The sequence below is a fragment of the Oncorhynchus masou genome, chromosome 32 (genome assembly GCF_036934945.1).
Source record: "Oncorhynchus masou masou isolate Uvic2021 chromosome 32, UVic_Omas_1.1, whole genome shotgun sequence".
In the NCBI taxonomy this organism is placed as follows: Eukaryota; Metazoa; Chordata; class Actinopteri; order Salmoniformes; family Salmonidae; genus Oncorhynchus; species Oncorhynchus masou.
In genome coordinates, this window is record NC_088243.1 from 86627812 (window position 1) to 86651343 (window position 23532).

The window sequence follows — 23532 nt, forward strand, 5'->3', positions numbered from 1 at the left end:
TCACTCCGTAATTATGGGATATTGTGTGTAGATTGATGTGGGACATTTTGTTTATTTAATCCATTTTAAAATAAGCCTGTTTTTATTTATTTTTTATTTGACCTTTTTTTAACTAGGCAAGTCAGTTAAAGAACAAATTCTTATTTACAATGACGGCCTAGGAACAGTGGGTTAACTGCCTGTTCAGGGGCAGAACGACAGATTTGTACCTTGTCAGCTCAGGGGTTTGAACTTGCAACCTTCCGGTTAACTAGTCCAACGCTCTAACTACTAGGCTACCCTGCCGCCCCTGTAACGTAAAATGTTGAACAAGTCAAAAGGGTCTGAATACTTTCCAAATGCACTGTAAGAGAACTAAAGGGGACTGCCGTGGCAGAGCTCACTTCAGACCGGTTCTTTATGCATCCGAGTTTGACTGTGACCTCTCCAGCTTGCTGTTAATAAATCATTATTAATTTAAGATCGACTTGGTGTGTACAATTTCCATGACATTTAGGCGTCTCGAATGGGATGATTGATTCTGCCTGCAGAGCCCTCCAGCGAGGAAAACCCGTGCCGCATTTTATGAAGCGCGAGGGAAATTCCCGTCTGACCAAAAGATGATGAGGACCAACCCAGACCAGAACCTTACTGTGAGCTGCCTTGGAGGAGACACATAATCCGTGAACAATTGAGGGACGCTGCGACTGAATTTCATTAAGTCAATTTAAATGAATTTGTATTAAATAAAGAATAAAACTAAACAAAATTAAGGAGGGTACCACTAGGCTTATGTAATAGCACGAACTGTGCCACCAGAGACTCTGGGTTCAGTGCGCGCTAACCAAGGTTGCCAGGTGCACGATGTTTCCTCCGAAGCGCTGTGTTAAGAAGCTGTGCGGCTTGGCTGGGTTGTGTATCGGAGGACGCATGACTTTCAACGTTCGTCTCTCCCGAGCCCGTACGGGAGTTGTAGCGATGAGACAAGATAGTAGCTACTCAACAATTGGATACCACGAAATTGGGGAGAAAAAGGGGTAAAATTAATAAATAAATAAATAAAATATATATATTTTTAAAGTAATAGCACGAGGTGTTATTCTATATGTATGGGATGCGGCGAGACTAGAGTCTATAGCATCTATGACTACAGACACACTAAACTATAGCTACTGTAGACCGTATAGATACTGTAGAATCTATGGTGACTGTAGACTATAGAGGAACCTTTGAAGATACATATGGACATGGAAGAAGGCTAAAGCTAGTCTTCTAGAAAAGATTAGAGTGAGGGCAAATAACAGTACCATGCCCCGCAGCTGTCTGTGGGCATTTATTTGGAAGTGTCTACGTGATCTGCAGCCACGGATAATAGCACAAGGTGTTATTTTATATGTATAGGAAGATACATATGGTGCGCATAGGAAGTAACGGACAAGAGAATCGTTGAAGATGCAAATGGGGTAATAGCAGAGATTACGGAGTGTGTTTGGGAATAGTACTAAGTGAATGTGGCTGTGAGTTGTGTCAGTGTGGAAAGGATGCGTTAATAAACTGTTTGAAATTTGGACAGTAACAAATATTATTATTATTAAATGGATTGACACGGATTAAAGAGAAGAGGGACCCAAATCGGATGAATGCATGAGGAAACTTTTTTGTTGTTGTCAAAAGCCACATTTTAAACAGTTTAAAATGCGGCAGAAGAGAGGCGGGGGCTATTTCAGACCGGAGGGGGGGCCTCAGTCCAAGGAAATTGATCCCATCACCCAGAAGATATGCAAGATGATTCCCCAGCAGTTTGCCCCTCTCCATAACCCCTATGAGGGGCGGCAGGGTAGCCTCGTGGTTAGAGCGTTGGACTAGTAACCGGAAGGTTGCAAGTTCAAATCCCCGAGCTGACAAGGTACAAATCTGTCATTCTGCCCCTGAACAGGCAGTTAACCCACTGTTCCTAGGCCGTCATTGAAAATAAGAATTTGTTCTTAACTGACTTGCCTCGTTATATAAAAGGTTAAAAAAAAGATGGACAGCACAACCCACCAATATTTAGTAAGCATAAATAACTGGTAAATATCGATGCATATAATGCATGTTAAAAGTAACTTTAATGCTACTTCCATTATGTGGCCCTTTATAGCATGTTGCATAACATCATCATTCGTATCAAGGCTGGGCATATCATAAGCCCCAATTCAATTGTTATACAATATGGGCATGTAAATAGCCTACTAATAATGAGTTTATCATAAAACTCAACGGGATTCTCTAATTATTCTGAGGAGCTGTTGTTTTGGTCTCTCCACAGTAGATATGCTGCCATGCTATCAGTTCAACCACATTAAGTGGCAGTTTAGAACTAAATCTCCAACCTAAGTTTTTTATTTTTATTTTTTATTAATTGAGCAACAGGCTTAAAATTAATAGAGGTTTAAAATGAAAACTAAAGTTAAATTAGAGGAAGGATTTAATTTAACTAGGATTAATTTAAAACTAGGTTCAAAATTTGGTGCAACCAGATTAATATATAAACCTTGATTTAAGGGCTATATATACTGGTGCAACCCACCCTTAATGGATCAAATGATTGCACTGTTGGGTTTGTAGTGACAGCTATGAGAACCGTTCCAAACAATGAAGATATTAAGGCTCTGTTTAAGAGACTGCAAACCTCCTGGAATGAGGAGAGATAAGAGGTCTCTAGCTGACATCACTCACACTCAGGCCCCTGCCTCCAGGTCATTTGGTGTGTTTTTCCCTGGGTATGGAGTTGCATGTGCCCTAGACCAAATTCGTGACATCTCTCGACATGTAGAGAACATTGGCAATGCTACTTGAATTGCCCTGGAACAATACTTATGTCCCAGATCACTCTTCTAATATAACTGATCTCGCCGAATACATTGCCACTGTAGCTTAAAATAATCCCCACAAAAGGAGTGGAGGCTTGCAACTTGGTTGGAATCCCTGTTTGGAAGTGGGGGATCCCAAATTACCAAAATGGGCTGCAGCTTGTGTTTTTTTTTCCGGCTTAGTTAGCCTAATTGTGTTTTTAACATGCTGTGTATGTGTGTGTATTTATGATAGATTCACTCTCGTTAATAGAAGATGAACCTTTATTATGATGACAGTGTTACCATACTAATTAGATTGTACAACCCAGAATGAAGGGTTTGAAGTGACGACGCGTCTGGTTTTGTGTTGTTTTCCCTTACTTTAAAAAGAAAGTATAGAACCTTTTGATTAGAAGCTATAATCTAAAATGGCAATTTTCACACATTTTGGAAATGTTACCAGAAATGTTCAACCCTTTTCCCATTGGCCATAAGTTGTGTCAGCATACCGGTGTTCTCTGGAGGTGGTCTGGATCCTTCCCCTGCTCCGGGTCCCCTGGAGCCTCTGGGCTGGGGGAACGATTGCTGCCACTGTGTTCCCTGGTGGATCAAAAAAGCAGAACAGAGAGAACAACGTCAGTCAATCACATTTTATTCATATAGTCCTTTAAGTTAAGTCCTATAACTGTGTATCCAAAGTTGTCAACAAAGTGCTTTACAGTAACCCGGCCGAAGCCTCCAAAGAGCAAGTATCTGCTTACTGGCAAGGGGGACGGGGGGGAAAGCTCCTCTGTCAGCAGCTATGATCTAAGAGTAGCGGCTAGGGGTCCATTTGGGATTAGGTTACCATATTCACTAGGAACCAAAACGACCGAAATGGGGACAGACTACCTGAAATAGGAAGAAACACATTTTTTTTTTCTCGCTGATATATTGTGATACGGACCCTTACCGTTGTGAGGGGTGGGAAGTCGCCACGTCCCGGTGGCGCTACGCTGCCGGCAGAAACTGTTGGGTTGGTGGGTATCCTGGGGTGTATAGGCCAGCCGTCCAGCCCTCCTCCTGGAGCCACCTGCACAAAGGGACCACAGTAGGGAGGGCTCAGAGGGCCATTCATGGTGCCCGAGGAAGGGTCTGAGGTGCGCCTCTCCTGCTGCTGCTGGCCCTACCAGGGAACACAGGGACACACACCTCGGTGACCCCGGTCAGAGCAGAGTAATGCAGGGCAAGCAGGCAGGTAGAGGAAGCACAGCACCCAAGTCACTTGGATTTTATGCAACAGATCTAGTTGATCTACGTCTGGAAATACAGAGGGGGTTGTTTTCAGGCAGGCAGAGGAGTGTTGCACTAGTTTGAGATATACCTGTTGTAAAAGCCCAGCCCTAGTTGGTGCTCCTCAAACAGAGTGGAAGGAAGTGAAGCACAGCACACAGACATTTTTACTAAATCTAAATCCATCCTATTGCTGTCATTACTTCAAAAGAGGTCTAAGTGCTAGGTGAAACTAGACTGATAGGTTTACCACCACAGCCATGTGAAGACAAGCCCCGTCTGTCTGTTGGACTGAGGGGTTAGCCTATAACACCTGTGCTAATTGACTAGGTTCACCACAGCCATTTGAAGCCAAGCTAAATCTGTCGATAATGGGAGATGAGAAGGGACTGAGGCCCGGTGACTACAGTACCTGTTTATGATGCTGCATCTGTAGTCTCTCCAGCTTGCATCTCTCTGTTCTCTCTCTCTGACACTCGTTCTGGGCCTGGTGAAGCTGAGAAGAACAAACCAACTCAAATTGATGAACACACATCAGGAAAACCCACACATGGGAGGTGGAGGAGATGAGAACCTCCCTATTCAATGCAAAGTGCTGTGAAACAGTCTGTGTCCCAAGTGGCACCCTCTTCCCTATACAGTACACTACTTATGACCAGGTTCCATGGCATTGTGCACTACATAGGGAATAGGGTGCCATTTAGGACACAGCAGAAAGCAGCTCCTAACCTGATTGGTGAGGTTGGTCATCTGACCCTGCAGCCTCTCCACCTGTCTCCTCAAGTCCTCCTTTTCCTCGTTCATTCGTTCCCTGTCGCTCCGCTCTTTCCTGAAGTCCTCCTCAAAGATCTTCACCTGAGAGAGTAGATGCAGGATGATTACCTCGGATACTAAGTTGGCGAGTTCAACTTTTTTTTCGGAAGACCTGGGACACCAGGTACGTGAATACAACAGGTGTAGACCTTACCGTGAAATGCTTACTTACAAGCCCTTAACTCTATTTCTTGAAGTGCATTGTTGGTTAAGAAAATTACAAAATAAACTAACAATAACGAGGCATATACACAGGGGATACTGAGTCAGTGTGCAGGGGTACAGGTTCCTTCCTAATATAGAGGTCCTGAATGGCAGGAAGCCAGTGATGTACTGAGCCGTAAGCACTACCCTCTGTAGCGCCTTATGGTCAGATGCCGAGCAGTTGCCCTACCAGGCAGTGATGCAACCAGTCAGGATGCTCTCGATGGTGCAGCTGTAGAACTTTGAGGCTCTGAGGGCCCATGCCAAACCTTTTCAATCTCCTGAGGGGGAAATAGGCGTTGTTGTGCCCTCTTCACGACTGTCTTGGCGCTGCACTACAGCCCTGTCGATGTGAATGGGGGAGTTGTTCAGTCCTCCTTTTGCTGCCAGGTCTCTGACCTCCTCGCTATAGGCGGAGCTGGTCTAGGGTTTCTGACATGATGGCGTTGTGAGCCACAACCAGCCTTTCTAAGTATTTCATGGCTACAGACGTGAGTGCTACGGGGCGGTAGTCATTTAGGCAGGTTACCTTGGTGTTTTTAGGCACAGAAGCTATGGTGGTCTGCTTGAAACATGTTGGTATTACAGACTCTGTCAGGGACAGGTTGAAAATGTCAGTAAAGACACATGCCAGTTGGTCCATGAAATATAGCCAATCACTGAACTGGATCAATTAGATCAGAAAGTGTCTGACTGACCTGTTCCATTAACACTGCTATCTGGGTGAGCAGCTCCTGCCTCCTCAAGTTACTAGGCCCATCACCGTGGTTACCGCTGGCGCCCTGGACCGGTGGCTGCTGGGAGGAGGGGGGAGGGTGCAGGTTCAAGGCCTCCTCTAGAGCCTGAAGGGTGGCAGGGGGAGAGAGAGTAAGTTAGATAACACACACACACAGAGTGTACACACACACACACACACACACACACACACACACACAGAGTGTACACACACACACACACAGAGTGTACACACACACAGAGTGTACACACACACACACACCACACAGAGTGTACACACAGAGTGCACACACACACACACACACACAGAGTGTACACACAGAGTGCACACACACACACACAGAGTGCACACACACACACAGTACTGACCCTGTTGAGGCGTTGTATCTCCTTCTCCTGGTACTCTCTCTGTTTACTGAGGGGCAGCAGCTGATCCTGCAGGTAACGAACCTTCTGCTTCAACTCTGTGGTCTCAGAGTTCAGACACTCCTTCTCCCCCTGAAAACATTCACACAACATTACCACAACCTGCTTCGACTCCACCTGAAAACATTCACACAACATTACCACAACCTGCTTCGACTCCCCCTGAAAACATTCACACAACATTACCACAACCTGCTTCGACTCCCCCTGAAAACACACACAACATTACCACAACCTGCTTCGACTCCACCTGAAAACATTCACACAACATTACCACAACCTGCTTCGACTCCACCTGAAAACATTCACACAACATTACCACAACCTGCTTCGACTCCCCCTGAAAACATTCACAACAACAACAACAACATTGGCACAACCCGCTTCAACTCCCCTGTTTCAGAGTTCATTCACAGTTTAAACCCGGGCTAAAGGATGTGAAAGTCAGACGAGTAATGTTCCATGTGTCAGAGAGACTGTCAGGTTAAAGTTCACCTGACGGTAACCTAATGGTGACCGATCGATAACGCTGATATCATAGGAAAACATCATCCTGGCATGTTTTTGAAATGTCACAGTAGCTGATGTTTTTCTCTTCTTCTTTTTTTTCCAGTCAATGTGAAAAGCTGTGTCAGAGGGTTGACGTTTTTCTCCTTTGTCTCGCTACCTCAATCTCTTCCCTCCCTCCTTTCACCCCTTCGTCCCCCTCTCCCTTCCTCAAACCTGTCTGTTGACCATCTCTCAACGTCAGCAAGACAAAAAGGAGCTGATCGTGGACTACTGGAAAAGGAGGGTCGAAAGCACATCCCCATTCACATCAACGGGGCAGTAGTGGAGCGGGCCGAAAGTGAAGTTCCTTAGTGTCCACATCTCTAAAGGACCTATCATGGTCCGAACACAACACCGTCGTTAAGATGGGCACGACGACGCCTCTTTCCCAGCAGGAGGCTGGAAAGATTTGGCATGGGCCCTTAGATCCTCCAAAACAAATTCTACAGCTGCACATTGAGAGCATCTTGACTTGCTACATCACCGCTTGGTATGCCAACCTCGTGGCATCCAATCATAAGGAGTTAGAGGGTAGTGAGTGTATCCCAGTTCGCTCTGCTACCGCACGTCAAGCGGTACCGGAGCGCCAAGTCTGGGACCATAAGACTGCTGAACAGCTTCTACCCCCAAGCCACCAGACTGCTGAACAGCTTCTACCCCCAAGCCATTAGACTGCTGAACAGCTTCTACCCCCAAGCCACCAGACTGCTGAACAGCTTCTACCCCCAAGCCATCAGACTGCTGAACAGCTTCTACCCCCAAGCCATCAGACTGCTGAACAGCTTCTACCCCCCAAGCCATCAGACTGCTGAACAGCTTCTACCCCCAAGCCATCAGACTGCTGAACAGCTTCTACCCCCAAGCCATCAGACTGCTGAACAGCTTCTACCCCCCCAAGCCATCAGGCTGCTGAACAGCTTCTACCCCCAAGCCATCAGACTGCTGAACAGCTTCTACCCCCAAGCCATCAGACTGCTGAACAGCTTCTACCCCCAAGCCATCAGACTGCTGAACAGCTTCTACCCCCAAGCCATAAGACTGCTGAACAGCTTCTACCCCCAAGCCATAAGACTGCTGAACAGCTTCTACCCCCAAGCCATTAGACTGCTGAACAGCTTCTACCCCAAGCCATCAGACTGCTGAACAGCTTCTACCTCCAAGCCATTAGACTGCTGAACAGCTTCTACCTCCAAGCCATTAGACTGCTGAACAGCTTCTACCCCCAAGCCATCAGACTGCTGAACAGCTTCTACCCCCAAGCCATCAGACTGCTGAACAGCTTCTACCCCCAAGCCATCAGACTGCTGAACAGCTTCTACCCCCAAGCCATCAGACTGCTGAACAGCTTCTACCTCCAAGCCATCAGACTGCTGAACAGCTTCTACCCCCAAGCCATCAGACTGCTGAACAGCTTCTACCCCCAAGCCATCAGACTGCTGAACAGCTTCTACCCCCAAGCCATCAGACTGCTGAACAGCTTCTACCCCCAAGCCATCAGACTGCTGAACAGCTTCTACCCCCAAGCCATAAGACTGCTGAACAGCTTCTACCCCCAAGCCATAAGACTGCTGAACAGCTTCTACCCCCAAGCCATAAGACTGCTGAACAGCTTCTACCCCCAAGCCATCAGACTGCTGAACAGCTTCTACCCCCAAGCCATCAGACTGCTGAACAGCTTCTACCCCCAAGCCATCAGACTGCTGAACAGCTTCTACCTCCAAGCCATCAGACTGCTGAACAGCTTCTACCCCCAAGTCAGACTACTGAACAGCTTCTACCCCCAAGTCAGACTACTGAACAGATTCTACCCCCAAGCCATCAGACTGCTGAACAGCTTCTACCCCCAAGCCATCAGACTGCTGAACAGCTTCTACCTCCAAGCCATCAGACTGCTGAACAGCTTCTACCCCCAAGTCAGACTACTGAACAGCTTCTACCCCCAAGTCAGACTACTGAACAGATTCTACCCCCAAGCCATCAGACTGCTGAACAGCTTCTACCCCCAAGCCATCAGACTGCTGAACAGCTTCTACCCCCAAGCCATCAGACTGCTGAACAGCTTCTACCCCCAAGCCATCAGACTGCTGAACAGCTTCTACCCCCAAGCCATCAGACTGCTGAACAGCTTCTACCCCCAAGCCATAAGGCTCCTTAACAGCTTCTACCCCCAAGCCATCAGACTGCTGAACAGCTTCTACCCCCAAGCCATAAGGCTCCTTAACAGATTCTACCCCCAAGCCATCAGACTGCTGAACAGCTTCTATCCCCAAGTCAGACAACTGAACAGATTCTACCCCCAAGCCATCAGACTGCTGAACAGCTTCTACCCCCAAGTCAGACTACTGAACAGCTTCTATCCCCCAAGCCATAAGGCTCCTGAACAGCTTCTACCCCCAAGCCATCAGACTGCTGAACAGCTTCTACCCCCAAGCCATCAGACTGCTGAACAGCTTCTACCCCCAAGCCATCAGACTGCTGAACAGCTTCTACCCCCAAGCCATTAGACTGCTGAACAGTTAGTCAAGTGCCTACACGGACTATTTGCACGGTCTCTCATGCAACGGCTCTATGTACACTCACTGGACTTTACCCACCCATAATACACAACACCCACGCTTCTGCTACCGTTTATCATCTATCCTGATTGTACCTAGTCACTTTAACCTGTCCCTACACCGTCTTCAGGAAGTATCCACACCTTTTGACTTGTCCCACATCCTGTTGTTTCAGCCCGGATTTAAAATATATTACATTTAGATTGTTGTCACTGGCCTACACACACACACACACACACAATACCCAATAATATCTAAGTAGAATTATTTTTATTTTTTTTAACAAATTAAATGAAATATGAAAAGCTGAAATGTATTCAACACATTTGTTATAAAAAGCCTAAATAAGTTGCATGGATTCTGTGTGCAATGATAGTATTTAACATTTTTCTACCGGACTACCTCATCTCTGTACCCCACAAATACAGATAATTTGCAAAGGTTTTCAGTCAAGTCGTGAATTTCAAACCCAGATTCAACCACAAAGACCAGGGAGGTTTTCTAATGCCTTGCTAAGAAGGGCTCCTATTGGTAGACAGGGACAAATAAAAAAGGAGACATTGAACATCCCTTTGAGGTGAATTTATTACACTTTGGATGGTGTATCAATACACCCAGTCACTACAAAGATCCAGGAGTCCTTCCTAACTCAGTTGCCGGAGACGAAGGAAACCGCTCAGGGATTTCACCAAGAGAACAATGGTGACTTTAAAAACAGTCCCGAGTTTAAATGGCTGTGATTGGAGAAAAATGAGGATGGATCAACAACAGAAGTTACAAAAAATAAAAAATAAATAAATAATATATATATATATATATATATATATATATATATATATATATATATATATATTCCTGTTTTCAACAAGGCACTAAAGCGCGCACGCAACCGCACTGGGTATCACTTTGAAATGTCCTTGTTTTTGAAACAAAAGCATATTTCTTGTCTATTAAAATAACATCAAAATGATCAGAAATACAGTGTAGACATGGTTAATGTTGAAAATGACTATTGTAGCTGGAAACGGCTGATTTTTTATAGAATATCTACATAGATGTACAGAGGCCCATTATCAGCAACCATCACTCCTGTGTTCCAATGGCACGTTGTGTCAACTAATCCAAGTTTATCATTTTAAAAAGGCTAATTGATCATTAGAAAACCCATTTTGCCATTATGTTAGCACAGCTGAAAACTGTTGTTCTGATTAAAGAAGCAATTAAACTGGCCTTCTTTAGACTACTTCAGTATCTGGAGCATCAGCGTGTGTGGGTCAAATCAAATAAATGTTTATTTGATTACAGGATCAAAATGGCCAGAAACAAAGAACTTTCTTCTAAAACTTGTCAGCCTATTCTTGTTCTGAGAAATGAAGGCAATTTCATGTGAGAAATTGCCAAGAAATTCTAGATCTCGTACAATGCTGTGTACTACTCCATTCACAGAACAGCGCAAACTGGCCCTAACCAGAATAGAAAGAGTGGGAGGCCCCTGGTGCACAGCTGAGCAAGAGGACAAGTACATTACAGTGTCTAGGCCAGACCATGGGACAGACCATGGGACAGTACATTGGCTATTCTAAAAACCAAAAGTGATAACGAACAGCCTGATTCATGAAAGGACAGAACCACTGGAGCTAGTCGTTTTACAAATGATGCTGATAGACCAGGGGAGAGTGACTGCCACTTCTCATTGAAGCTATGAACTTCCAGGCTTCCCATGGTACTGTAGAATCCCCATTATAGTGAATGGGAAAACAGAATACCTATTATAGTGAATGGGAAAACAGCTATTCGTGGTCAATCTTGAGAGAATCAAGTTTTTTAAAATTATATATATATATATATATATATATATATATATATATATATATATATATATATATATATATAAAATAACTGCACACAGAAGTTACAAGGGTAATTCAGTTGCTACGGGTAGCCTAGCAATACCTCGCTCGGCCCTCAACGTGAGATAATCAATGAGAGTGGGTCGCACTGAGCTAGCCTACAACGGCGCTTCCTGGAGTAGCTTAATCTGTGCATGTTATGTCTACATAAATCTATGACTTCCTTGGCTTCAAATGCACTATTGAGTCCATTCATATACAGTCACTGTGACAAACAGACAGGTGAGAGACTCAATGGACCGTGGCTGAGTGGGCTGGAGCAGTTCTCCTCCACACTGACACACATGTGTTCCCAGCAGTGAGGACCGCACACTCACCAACACACACACACACACACAGCAAAAATGTAGTTGGGTTTGTATACGTCTTGAGGACACGGTTGGGTCTGTACTAGGTTTCTGTCTGTTCTCACCTGTACGTTCTCAATCTTGGACTTGGCGAGCAGCAGCTTCTTATCGTAGTCCCGCTGCCTCTGTTCTCGCTCCGCCTCCAGCTCCTGCACGGCCTTCTGGGAGTCCGCCAGCCGCTGACGCAGGTCTGTGATCTGATGGTTTTTTTCAAACAGTTTTAAAACAGGGAGTATTGGTGTCTTTTCAATGAGACAAACAGGTCATCATTTTATATAGAGATGATTGGAGTAGCAGAGAGAGTAACTGTGTTAGAGCAGGTCTATGCAGTTACACAGGGCTGTGTTAGTGTATAGACCCACAGACACGGCCAAATGATGAAACTATATGTTGAGCGGTTTGGGGGTTAGATTCTACGGTAATTTTTCCTCAATTTTTTGTTGTCACTGAGCAAATTTCAGGTCTACTAAGTGCAAACTTGAACGCTGTGAAAATTCTGTGCAATTTCCAGGGCGCGTTTACTGTGAACACTGAGGCTATACCTGCTTTAAGCTAGTTATAACTAGTGTTGCATGGTATACTGGTACCACGTTAATATCACAGTACCAAAACGTCATGATACCAACATTGTAGAATACCATAGTACCGTTTCATATGATGCTAACTTTTTCCAGCCTTACCGATCTAAAAGAACCTGCTGTCCTTTGCTTTAATAAAGTCAGTTGAATTGAAGCAACAGCCTCTAGTCTCTTGTATGCTGTTCCACTGGATGTCAGAAGGTGAATTCACCAATTTGTAAGTCGCTCTGGATAAGAGCGTCTGCTAAATGACTTAAATGTAATGTAATGTATGCACCGTTCCAATAATAACCCATTCACTTTCATGTTCATGACATGTGTGCCAGCTGTACTCAATTGAATTTACCACAGGTGGACTTGAAGTCGTAGAAACATCTCAAGGATGTTAGTGCACCTGAGCTCAATGTCAAGTTTCATAGAAAAAGGTCTGAAAGCTTAAGGTTTCTGTTTATACATTCCGCCCCCCAAAAAACCTGTTTTTGCTTTGTCATTATGGGATAGCGTGTATAGATTCACAAACAAAAACAAATTAATAAAAAGTCAAGGGGTCTGAAAACTTTACGAATGATGTGTAAACACTGCATAGTAAACACGACTGTACCTCGGGTCACTATGTGTAAACACTGCATAGTAAACAAGACTGTACCTCGGGTCTCTATGTGTAAACACTGCATAGTAAACAAGACTGTACCTCGGGTCACTATGTGTAAACACTGCATAGTAAACAAGACTGTACCTCGGGTCACTATGTGTAAACACTGCATAGTAAACAAGACTGTACCTCGGGTCACTATGTGTAAACACTGCATAGTAAACAAGACTGTACCTCGGGTCACAGTGTGTAAACACTGCATAGTAAACAAGACTGTACCTCGGGTCACTGTGTGTAAACACTGCATAGTAAACAAGACTGTACCTCGGGTCACAGTGTGTAAACACTGCATAGTAAACAAGACTGTACCTCGGGTCACAGTGTGTAAACACTGCATAGTAAACAAGACTGTACCTCGGGTCACAGTGTGTAAACACTGCATAGTAAACAAGACTGTACCTCGGGTCACAGTGTGTAAACACTGCATAGTAAACAAGACTGTACCTCGGGTCACTGTGTGTAAACACTGCATAGTAAACAAGACTGTACCTCGGGTCACAGTGTGTAAACACTGCATAGTAAACAAGACTGTACCTCGGGTCACAGTGTGTAAACACTGCATAGTAAACAAGACTGTACCTCGGGTCACTATGTGTAAACACTGCATAGTAAACAAGACTGTACCTCGGGTCACTATGTGTAAACACTGCATAGTAAACAAGACTGTACCTCGGGTCACTATGTGTAAACACTGCATAGTAAACAAGACTGTACCTCGGGTCACTATGTGTAAACACTGCATAGTAAACAAGACTGTACCTCGGGTCACTGTGTGTAAACACTGCATAGTAAACAAGACTGTACCTCGGGTCACTATGTGTAAACACTGCATAGTAAACACGACTGTACCTCGGGTCACTATGTGTAAACACTGCATAGTAAACACGACTGTACCTCGGGTCACTATGTGTAAACACTGCATAGTAAACAAGACTGTACCTCGGGTCACTATGTGTAAACACTGCATAGTAAACAAGACTGTACCTCGGGTCACTATGTGTAAACACTGCATAGTAAACAAGACTGTACCTCGGGTCACTATGTGTAAACACTGCATAGTAAACAAGACTGTACCTCGGGTCACTATGTGTAAACACTGCATAGTAAACAAGACTGTACCTCGGACTGTCACTGTGTGTAAACACTGCATAGTAAACAAGACTGTACCTCGGGTCACTGTGTGTAAACACTGCATAGTAAACAAGACTGTACCTCGGGTCACTGTGTGTAAACACTGCATAGTAAACAAGACTGTACCTCGGGTCACTATGTGTAAACACTGCATAGTAAACAAGACTGTACCTCGGGTCACTATGTGTAAACACTGCATAGTAAACAAGACTGTACCTCGGGTCACTATGTGTAAACACTGCATAGTAAACAAGACTGTACCTCGGGTCACTATGTGTAAACACTGCATAGTAAACAAGACTGTACCTCGGGTCACTATGTGTAAACACTGCATAGTAAACAAGACTGTACCTCGGGTCACTATGTGTAAACACTGCATAGTAAACACGACTGTACCTCGGGTCACTATGTGTAAACACTGCATAGTAAACACGACTGTACCTCGGGTCACTATGTGTAAACACTGCATAGTAAACACGACTGTACCTCGGGTCACTATGTGTAAACACTGCATAGTAAACACGACTGTACCTCGGGTCACTATGTGTAAACACTGCATAGTAAACAAGACTGTACCTCGGGTCACTATGTGTAAACACTGCATAGTAAACAAGACTGTACCTCGGGTCACAGTGTGTAAACACTGCATAGTAAACAAGACTGTACCTCGGGTCACAGTGTGTAAACACTGCATAGTAAACAAGACTGTACCTCGGGTCACAGTGTGTAAACACTGCATAGTAAACAAGACTGTACCTCGGGTCACAGTGTGTAAACACTGCATAGTAAACAAGACTGTACCTCGGGTCACTGTGTGTAAACACTGCATAGTAAACAAGACTGTACCTCGGGTCACTATGTGTAAACACTGCATAGTAAACAAGACTGTACCTCTGGTCACAGTGTGTAAACACTGCATAGTAAACAAGACTGTACCTCTGGTCACAGTGTGTAAACACTGCATAGTAAACAAGACTGTACCTCGGGTCACTATGTGTAAACACTGCATAGTAAACAAGACTGTACCTCGGGTCACAGTGTGTAAACACTGCATAGTAAACAAGACTGTACCTCGGGTCACAGTGTGTAAACACTGCATAGTAAACAAGACTGTACCTCGGGTCACAGTGTAAACACTGCATAGTAAACAAGACTGTACCTCGGGTCACAGTGTGTAAACACTGCATAGTAAACAAGACTGTACCTCGGGTCACAGTGTGTAAACACTGCATAGTAAACAAGACTGTACCTCGGGTCACTGTGTGTAAACACTGCATAGTAAACAAGACTGTACCTCGGGTCACTATGTGTAAACACTGCATAGTAAACAGGACTGTACCTCGGGTTACTATGTGTAAACACTGCATAGTAAACAAGACTGTACCCCGGGTCACTATGTGTAAACACTGCATAGTAAACAAGACTGTACCTCGGGTCACTATGTGTAAACACTGCATAGTAAACAAGACTGTACCTCGGGTCACTATGTGTAAACACTGCATAGTAAACAAGACTGTACCTCAGGTTACTAATGTCTTTTCCATCAAGTTACTATGAGTTTTTTCAGATCATCTCTTCTGTATTATGTATTCCATACAAAGCTGTTTACTACGTGTGTGTGTGTGTGTGTGTGTGTTTTCGTGTGAGATAACGAACCTTCTGTTCAAACTGTGACTTCATCGAGTTCCACTGGACATCCCACTGCTTGTTCACTTCCAGTACCTGTCATCATCATCATCATCATCATCATCACAACGAAAATATGACTGAAACCAATAAGTCATTTATACATTTTTTCACAGACTTCCCAACAGCGAAACAGGACACCTCAAGCAAGGGTGCGTTTCAAAATGGCACCTTATTTCCTATATAGTGCACTACTATGTATGGACCCTGGTGAAAAGTAGTGCACTATAAAGAGAATAGGGTGTCATTTGATCTGCATCCAGAAATGTGTTTTTTTTTCCCTCACAAAGACCTTTCCATGTGGAAAGAGGACAGCTGATGTAATGTTGAGAGGGACTCACATCTTTCCTCTGCTTCTCTAGAAGCTTGATCTTCTTCTCGTATGCCTCTGGGTCACAGGGCTTGGCCGGGGCTTTCTCCTTCTCTGTGGTATTCCCATTCTGCTGTAGGACAGGGATATAAAACACGACAATTTTTAAAAAGGAATAATGCACTCAAACTATTTTTTGGTTTGTCCCTTGTTGATACATTCCCAAAATGTTTTTATTTTATTTTTTTCATGTCAGCAATCACATTGTCAAGAGACGGCCCAGTACATCCCCGGGGCCAAGCTTCCTGCCATCCAGGACCTCTATACCAGGCGGTGGTGTGTACAGCCCAGTACATCCCCGGGGCCAAGCTTCCTGCCATCCAGGACCTCTATACCAGGCGGTGGTGTGTACAGCCCAGTACATCCCCGGGGCCAAGCTTCCTGCCATCCAGGACCTCTATACCAGGCGGTGTCAGAGGAAGGCCCCAAAAAATTGTCAAAGACTCCAGCCACCCAAGTCATAGACTGTTCTTGCTGATACCGCACGGCAAGCGGTACCGGAGCGCCAAGTCTAGGTCCAAGAGGCTTCTGAACAGCTTCTACCCCCAAGACATAAGACTCCTGAACAACTCATCAAATGGCCACCCAGACTATTTGCATTGCCCCCCCCACCCACTATTTTACACCAATGCTACTCTCTGTTGACTCTGTACCGAAACCCCCTGTATAGAGCCTCCACATTGACTCTGTACCGGTACCCCGTTTATAGCCCCGCTATTGTTATTTACTGCTTACTACTGTTTACTACTGTTATTTAAAACTGCATTGTTGGTTAAGGGCTTGTAAGTAAGCATTTCACTGTAAGGTCTACTACTGTTGGTTAAGGGCTTGTAAGTAAGCATTTCACTGTAAGGTCTACTACTGTTGGTTAAGGGCTTGTAAGTAAGCATTTCACTGTAAGGTCTACTACTGTTGGTTAAGGGCTTGTAAGTAAGCATTTCACTGTAAGGTCTACTACTGTTGGTTAAGGGCTTGTAAGTCAGCATTTCACTGTAAGGTCTACTACTGTTGGTTAAGGGCTTGTAAGTAAGCATTTCACTGTAAGGTCTACTACTGTTGGTTAAGGGCTTGTAAGTAAGCATGAAACATCATTCACAGAGCCCACTCTGCAACGGGACAGAGCTATGAAACATCATTCACAGAGCCCACTCTGCAACAGGACAGGGCTATGAAACATCATTCACAGAGCCCACTCTGCAACAGGACAGGGCTATGAAACATCATTCACAGAGCCCACTCTGCAACAGGACAGGGCTATGAAACATCATTCACAGAGCCCACTCTGCAACAGGACAGGGCTATGAAACATCATTCACAGAGCCCACTCTGCAACAGGACAGGGCTTAGAAATATCATTCACAGAGCCCACTCTGCAACAGGACAGAGATATGAAACATCATTCACAGAGCCCACTCTGCAACAGGACAGAGATATGAAACATCATTCACAGAGCCCACTCTGCAACAGGACAGAGCTATGAAACATCATTCACAGAGCCCACTCTGCAACAGGACAGGGCTATGAAACATCATTCACAGAGCCCACTCTGCAACAGGACAGAGATATGAAACATCATTCACAGAGCCCACTCTGCAACAGGACAGGGCTATGAAACATCATTCACAGAGCCCACTCTGCAACAGGACAGGGCTATGAAACATCATTCACAGAGCCCACTCTGCAACAGGACAGAGATATGAAACATCATTCACAGAGCCCACTCTGCAACAGGACAGAGCTATGAAACATCATTCACAGAGCCCACTCTGCAACAGGACAGGGCTATGAAACATCATTCACAGAGCCCACTCTGCAACAGGACAGAGATATGAAACATCATTCACAGAGCCCACTCTGCAACAGGACAGGGCTATGAAACATCATTCACAGAGCCCACTCTGCAACAGGACAGGGCTATGAAACATCATTCACAGAGCCCACTCTGCAACAGGACAGGGCTATGAAACATCATTCACAGAGCCCACTCTGCAACAGGACAGGGCTATGAAACATCATTCACAGAGCCCACTCTGCAACAGGACAGGGCTATGAAACATCATTCACAGAGCCCACTCTGCAACAGGACAGAGATATGAAACATCATTCACAGAGCCCACTCTGCAACAGGACAAGCCTATGAAACATTGCTCTTAAATTCCATGCACTACCACTACAGATCACCATTTATACTTGTCATGAATAAAACCAAAAATATATAAATATATACTATATTAATATATATATATTTTTTTTACAAATTTGCAAGAAAGACCTGGGAAGTCACTCACAGACATTCTACACGGACCAATGAGACAATATGAGAAATATCACACACCAATAGTACAGTAGTACTTGGAAGTACTACAACGTGATATGAAAATGGGGAAGTCAGTCACATCCTCCTACTGTACAGTACGTGACGATGAAGTAAACATGTTAACTGCTCCACTACTGTGATGCCTGGCAATGGTCTGACTCATACTGACAACACCCAATATGGAAACTACAGGATTTAAATCTACAGTATTTACTGTAACACACATCCTGAAATGATGCTGTGGCTTCCTAGACATCTATGCTGATCCATTTCCCCCTCTCTCTCCCTCTCTCTCCCTCTCTCCCTCCCTCTCTCTCCCTCTCTCTCTCTCTCTCTCCCTCTCCCTCCCTCTCCCTCCCTCTCCCTCCCTCTCCCTCCCTCTCCCTCCCTCTCCCTCTCTCTCCCTCTCTCTCCCTCTCTCTCCCTCTCTCTCTCCCTCTCTCTCCCTCTCTCCCTCCCTCTCTCCCTCCCTCTCTCCCTCCCTCTCTCCCTCCCTCCCTCCCCCTCTCCCTCCCCCTCTCCCTCCCTCTCCCTCTCCCTCCCTCCCTCCCCCTCCCTCCCCCTCCTCCCTCTCTCCCTCCCTCTCCCTCCCCCTCCTCCCTCCCTCCCTCTCCCTCCCCCTCCTCCCTCCCTCTCCCTCCCTCCCTCCCTCCCTCCCTCCCTCCCCCTCTCCCTCCCTCTCCCCCTCCCTACCTCCCTACCTCTCTCTCTCTCAGCTTTTAATCCTCTGAACCAGACAGGTGCCCTTCCATCCATTCTGCCACAGGATTTCCATACCTTCTGTGGTGTGCTGACCTCCATCTTGGATCTAACGCTGGCAGTTTCCTCTTTCACCACGTCTTCTTTGGCTTCTGGCTGCCCCTCGCTCTCTGCCGCGGTCTCTCCTGCTCCCGTTACCAGCTCTTTCAGCTTCAGGTTCTCCTGTCTGCAGTGACCAGACAGTGAAAACAGGGTTAGTGTTACTGGGCAGTTAGAAACATCTAGAATATCTATCCCAGTGTTTAGTAGAGTGATGTGCAGCTTGGCAGAGCCCCAGGACATCCTCTTGGAAGACCCCACTGAGGTAGGGAGAATATTAGGGCAATTCCTGAATCATCAAAAACGATAGACTGTCACTTCCCTTCACTTGAAGCTCTGTAGTCGCTGGACAGAGAATCATCGTTAAAAAGAAAAGCCCACTCACTGTTTACCGCATACCAAGTGTTTATTGCCTTTATTTAAACTCAAACAAAGTCCTAAACTTCACGTGGGAGCAGAAAACAGCAAAGTCAACATTCAGTTTGAATTCACAATAATTAACTCAAACGCCTCCTCTCCCCTGGGGAGCAAGAAATCCAACAATCCACAGAAAATACAAAAACTCACCTCAGTAGTTCCAAGTCTCCGTTTCTGTACTGAAGGTCTTCCTCCATCTTCTTTCTCAGCTCGTTGTTCTCTTGTCTGAGCTGCTCACAAAGAGTCTAGACAAACAGAGGGACACGCATTAGTGAGACAGTACTCTCCGCCTGTACCAAGTCACACACCATTCCCCCTGACAGAGGCAGTCCTGTTCGGTTCCTCCACTTCCTTCCCCATCAGGGCACATCAATGGTGAGAGACTTTGGCCTCCCTTCTCCCCACTGTTCCAGCCAATTACTTTAATATTGGCACCATAGTCACTCACTCTCTGCCCCGATGTCGCGCTATAGAATTGGTTCTGACCGTTACAGCCCCGATTTAACGCTATAGAAGGGGTTCGGACCGTTACTGCCCCGATGTCGCGCTATAGAAGGGGTTCGGACCGTTACAGCCCCGATGTCGCGCTACAGAAGGGGTTCGGACCGTTACAGCCCCGATGTCGCGCTATAGAAGGGGTTCGGACTGGAATGTCTCATTTGTGACCATAACCGCAGCAGTGGTTCAAGGATTACCTCTAACATAGCGAACTGCTTAAGAGACTGACGGTCTGAGTTTGGTAGCGTTCCAGTCCTCCTGGTCATAATGAGCAGCAGAGGACATGGAAATCATATTACAGCGCCACCTGAAAGTATTCTGACCCCTTGACCTTTTCCACGTTGTACATGGTGGTGGCAGCATCGTCCTGTGGGGATGTTTTTCAGCGGGAGGGACAGGCAGACTTAAGCTTGGCACACCTATATTTGAGAAGTTTCTCCCATTCTTCTCTGCAGATCCTCAAGCTCTGCCACGTTGGATGGGGAGCGTCGCTGCACAGCAATTTTCAGGTCTCTCCAGAGATGTTCGATTGGGTTCAAGTCCGGGGTCTGGATGGTCCACTCATAGACATTCAGAGACTTGTCCCGAAGCCACTCCTGCATTGTCTTGGCTGTGTGCTTAGGGGTTGTTGTCCTGTTGGAAGGTGAACCTTCGTCCCAGTCTGAGCTCTGGAGCAGGTTTTTAATCAAGCATCTCTGTACTTTTCTCCGTTCATCTTTCCCTCGATCCTAACTAGTCTCCTAGTCCCTGCTGCTGAGAAACATCCCCACGGCATGATGCTGCCACCACCATGCTTCACCGTAGGGATAGTGCCAGATTTCCTCCAGATGTGAAGCTTGGCATTCAGGCCAAAGACCTTGGTTTCATCAGACCAGATAATCTTGTTTCTCATGGTCTGTCCATGATAAGGCATTACTGACTTCTTGTCATCTAACTCAACCAGACAGGTCCTACAAGACACCTACACTTCTGTCCAGTTGTGTGGTCATGTGCGGCAAAGAAGGACATGGGGAAATTACAGTCGGTCCAGAACAGATCAGCACTTAGATGTAAATGTAGGGCGAATGTCAGTTCCATGCATGTCAAGCTCTCCAGGCTCAAAGTTGAGGAGAGATAGCCTGCATCACACTGTTGGTCTTTTCATTTTTTTATATATTTTTTTACCTTTATTTTACTAGGCAAGTCAGTTAAGAACAAATTCTTATTTTCAATGACAGCCTGGGAACAGTGGGTTAACTGCCTGTTCAGGGGCAGAACGACAGATTTGTACCTTGTCAGCTCGGGGATTCAAACTTGCAACCTTTCGGTTACTAGTCCAACGCTCTAACCACTAGGCTACCCTGCCGCCCCCAGTCTTTGTGCGAGATGTCGAAGGAACCAAACTGTCCGTTCAAGCAGTTGGTACACTGTTCCGGACACTCATCAGTACCAAGCCATGCAGCCAGATGGTTCTGTACAGAGGCTGGGAAACGCAGTGTTAAATAGAGCCATGACGACATGGAACTCTGCCACTCCAGGTAACTTAAGTTAGCATTGAAACCAGATTAAAAGAACACTTCACTGCACGACAGGGACTGTCACATGACATTAAAAAAAAATAAAAAAAACATTAATAATAATAATAATAATAATTATATATATATAAATATATATATTGTATTTTTAATTATATTGTGCATATTCTGTATTTTATTTGGAGGTGTTGTGTTTCCTATTTGGACACCAGGAAGAGTATGGTTTATATACCTGTGTGGACAACCTGTTAACTTCTCTGCCTGCCTAGCCATTTGTCTACCTGCCTTTCTCCCAATCTGCCCCTCTCCCCTGTCAGTTACCTGTAGGAGGGAGGTCCTCTGCTCGTTCTTCTGGACCTTGGAGGAGAGGTGGTGGAACTCGACGGCCATGCGTCCCAGGTGAGCTAGGAGCTGGTTGGGGTTGGACGCCTCAGCAAAGATACTGAAGGAGCTTTCTAGACGCTGCAGCTGGCTGGTTAACTCCTGGTTCTCCTGAGGAAGCTGTCCTGTTCCTGCACAAGCCTGGAGATCAAATCAAACTTTATTTATATAGCACCTCCAAAACAATACATTTCTATACAAATATGAAATTAAGATGGATCAAAGAAGAGAGATAAACAAAAGTAAAACAACAGAGGACCTGAGACCGACACCAAGAAGACTCACTCTGGACTGTCAGAGCCCTCTGTACCACCACACTGACAGGACAGGACTGTCAGAGCCTCTGTACCACCACACTGACAGGACAGGACTGTCAGAGCCTCTGTACCACCACACTGACAGGACAGGACTGTCAGAGCCTCTGTACCACCACACTGACAGGACAGGACTGTCAGAGCCTCTGTACCACCACACTGACAGGACAGGACTGTCAGAGCCTCTGTACCACCATACTGACAGGACAGGACAGGACTGTCAGAGCCTCTGTACCACCATACTGACAGGACAGGACTGTCAGAGCCTCTGTACCACAACACTGACAGGACAGGACTGTCAGAGCCTCTGTACCACCACACTGACAGGACAGGACTGTCAGAGCCTCTGTACCACCACACTGACAGGACAGGACTGTCAGAGCCCCCTCCGTACCACAACACTGACAGGACAGGACTGTCAGAGCCTCTGTACCACCATACTGACAGGACAGGACTGTCAGAGCCTCTGTACCACCATACTGACAGGACAGGACTGTCAGAGCCTCTGTACCACCATACTGACAGGACAGGACTGTCAGAGCCTCTGTACCACCATACTGACAGGACAGGACTGTCAGAGCCTCTGTACCACCATACTGACAGGACAGGACAGTCAGAGCCTCTGTACCACCACACTGACAGGACAGGACTGTCAGAGCCTCTGTACCACCACACTGACAGGACAGGACTGTCAGAGCCTCTGTACCACCATACTGACAGGACAGGACTGTCAGAGCCTCTGTACCACCATACTGACAGGACAGGACTGTCAGAGCCTCTGTACCACCACACTGACAGGACAGGACTGTCAGAGCCTCTGTACCACCACACTGACAGGACAGGACTGTCAGAGCCTCTGTACCACCACACTGACAGGACTGTCAGAGCCTCTGTACCACCACACTGACAGGACAGGACTGTCAGAGCCTCTGTACCACCACACTGACAGGACTGTCAGAGCCTCTGTACCACCACACTGACAGGACAGGACTGTCAGAGCCTCTGTACCACCACACTGACAGGACAGGACTGTCAGAGCCTCTGTACCACCATACTGACAGGACAGGACTGTCAGAGCCTCTGTACCACCATACTGACAGGACAGGACTGTCAGAGCCTCTGTACCACCACACTGACAGGACTGTCAGAGCCTCTGTACCACCACACTGACAGGACAGGACTGTCAGAGCCTCTGTACCACCACACTGACAGGACAGGACTGTCAGAGCCTCTGTACCACCACACTGACAGG

General features: G+C 46.0%; 1 protein-coding gene across 7 annotated transcripts in view; it reads right to left on the reverse strand.

The window, feature by feature from the left end:
* Window positions 1-23532, reverse strand: part of tnip1 (TNFAIP3 interacting protein 1) — a 49432-nt gene that overhangs the window by 4315 nt on the left and 21585 nt on the right. For 3 of the 7 annotated variants that reach the window (XM_064955402.1, XM_064955408.1, XM_064955406.1), the window contains 12 exons: window positions 21907-22107; window positions 19724-19818; window positions 19136-19283; window positions 16013-16114; window positions 15642-15707; window positions 11690-11821; window positions 6207-6335; window positions 5801-5944; window positions 4815-4940; window positions 4498-4581; window positions 3760-3978; window positions 3323-3413 (listed from right to left, as the gene is read on the reverse strand). In XM_064955402.1, the coding sequence (XP_064811474.1) occupies window positions 3323-3413; window positions 3760-3978; window positions 4498-4581; window positions 4815-4940; window positions 5801-5944; window positions 6207-6335; window positions 11690-11821; window positions 15642-15707; window positions 16013-16114; window positions 19136-19283; window positions 19724-19818; window positions 21907-22107 (1537 nt within the window). The remainder of the gene's footprint in view (window positions 1-3322; window positions 3414-3759; window positions 3979-4497; window positions 4582-4814; window positions 4941-5800; window positions 5945-6206; window positions 6336-11689; window positions 11822-15641; window positions 15708-16012; window positions 16115-19135; window positions 19284-19723; window positions 19819-21906; window positions 22108-23532) is intronic. The other 4 variants (XM_064955403.1, XM_064955405.1, XM_064955404.1 and 1 more) reach the window with 4 other exon arrangements.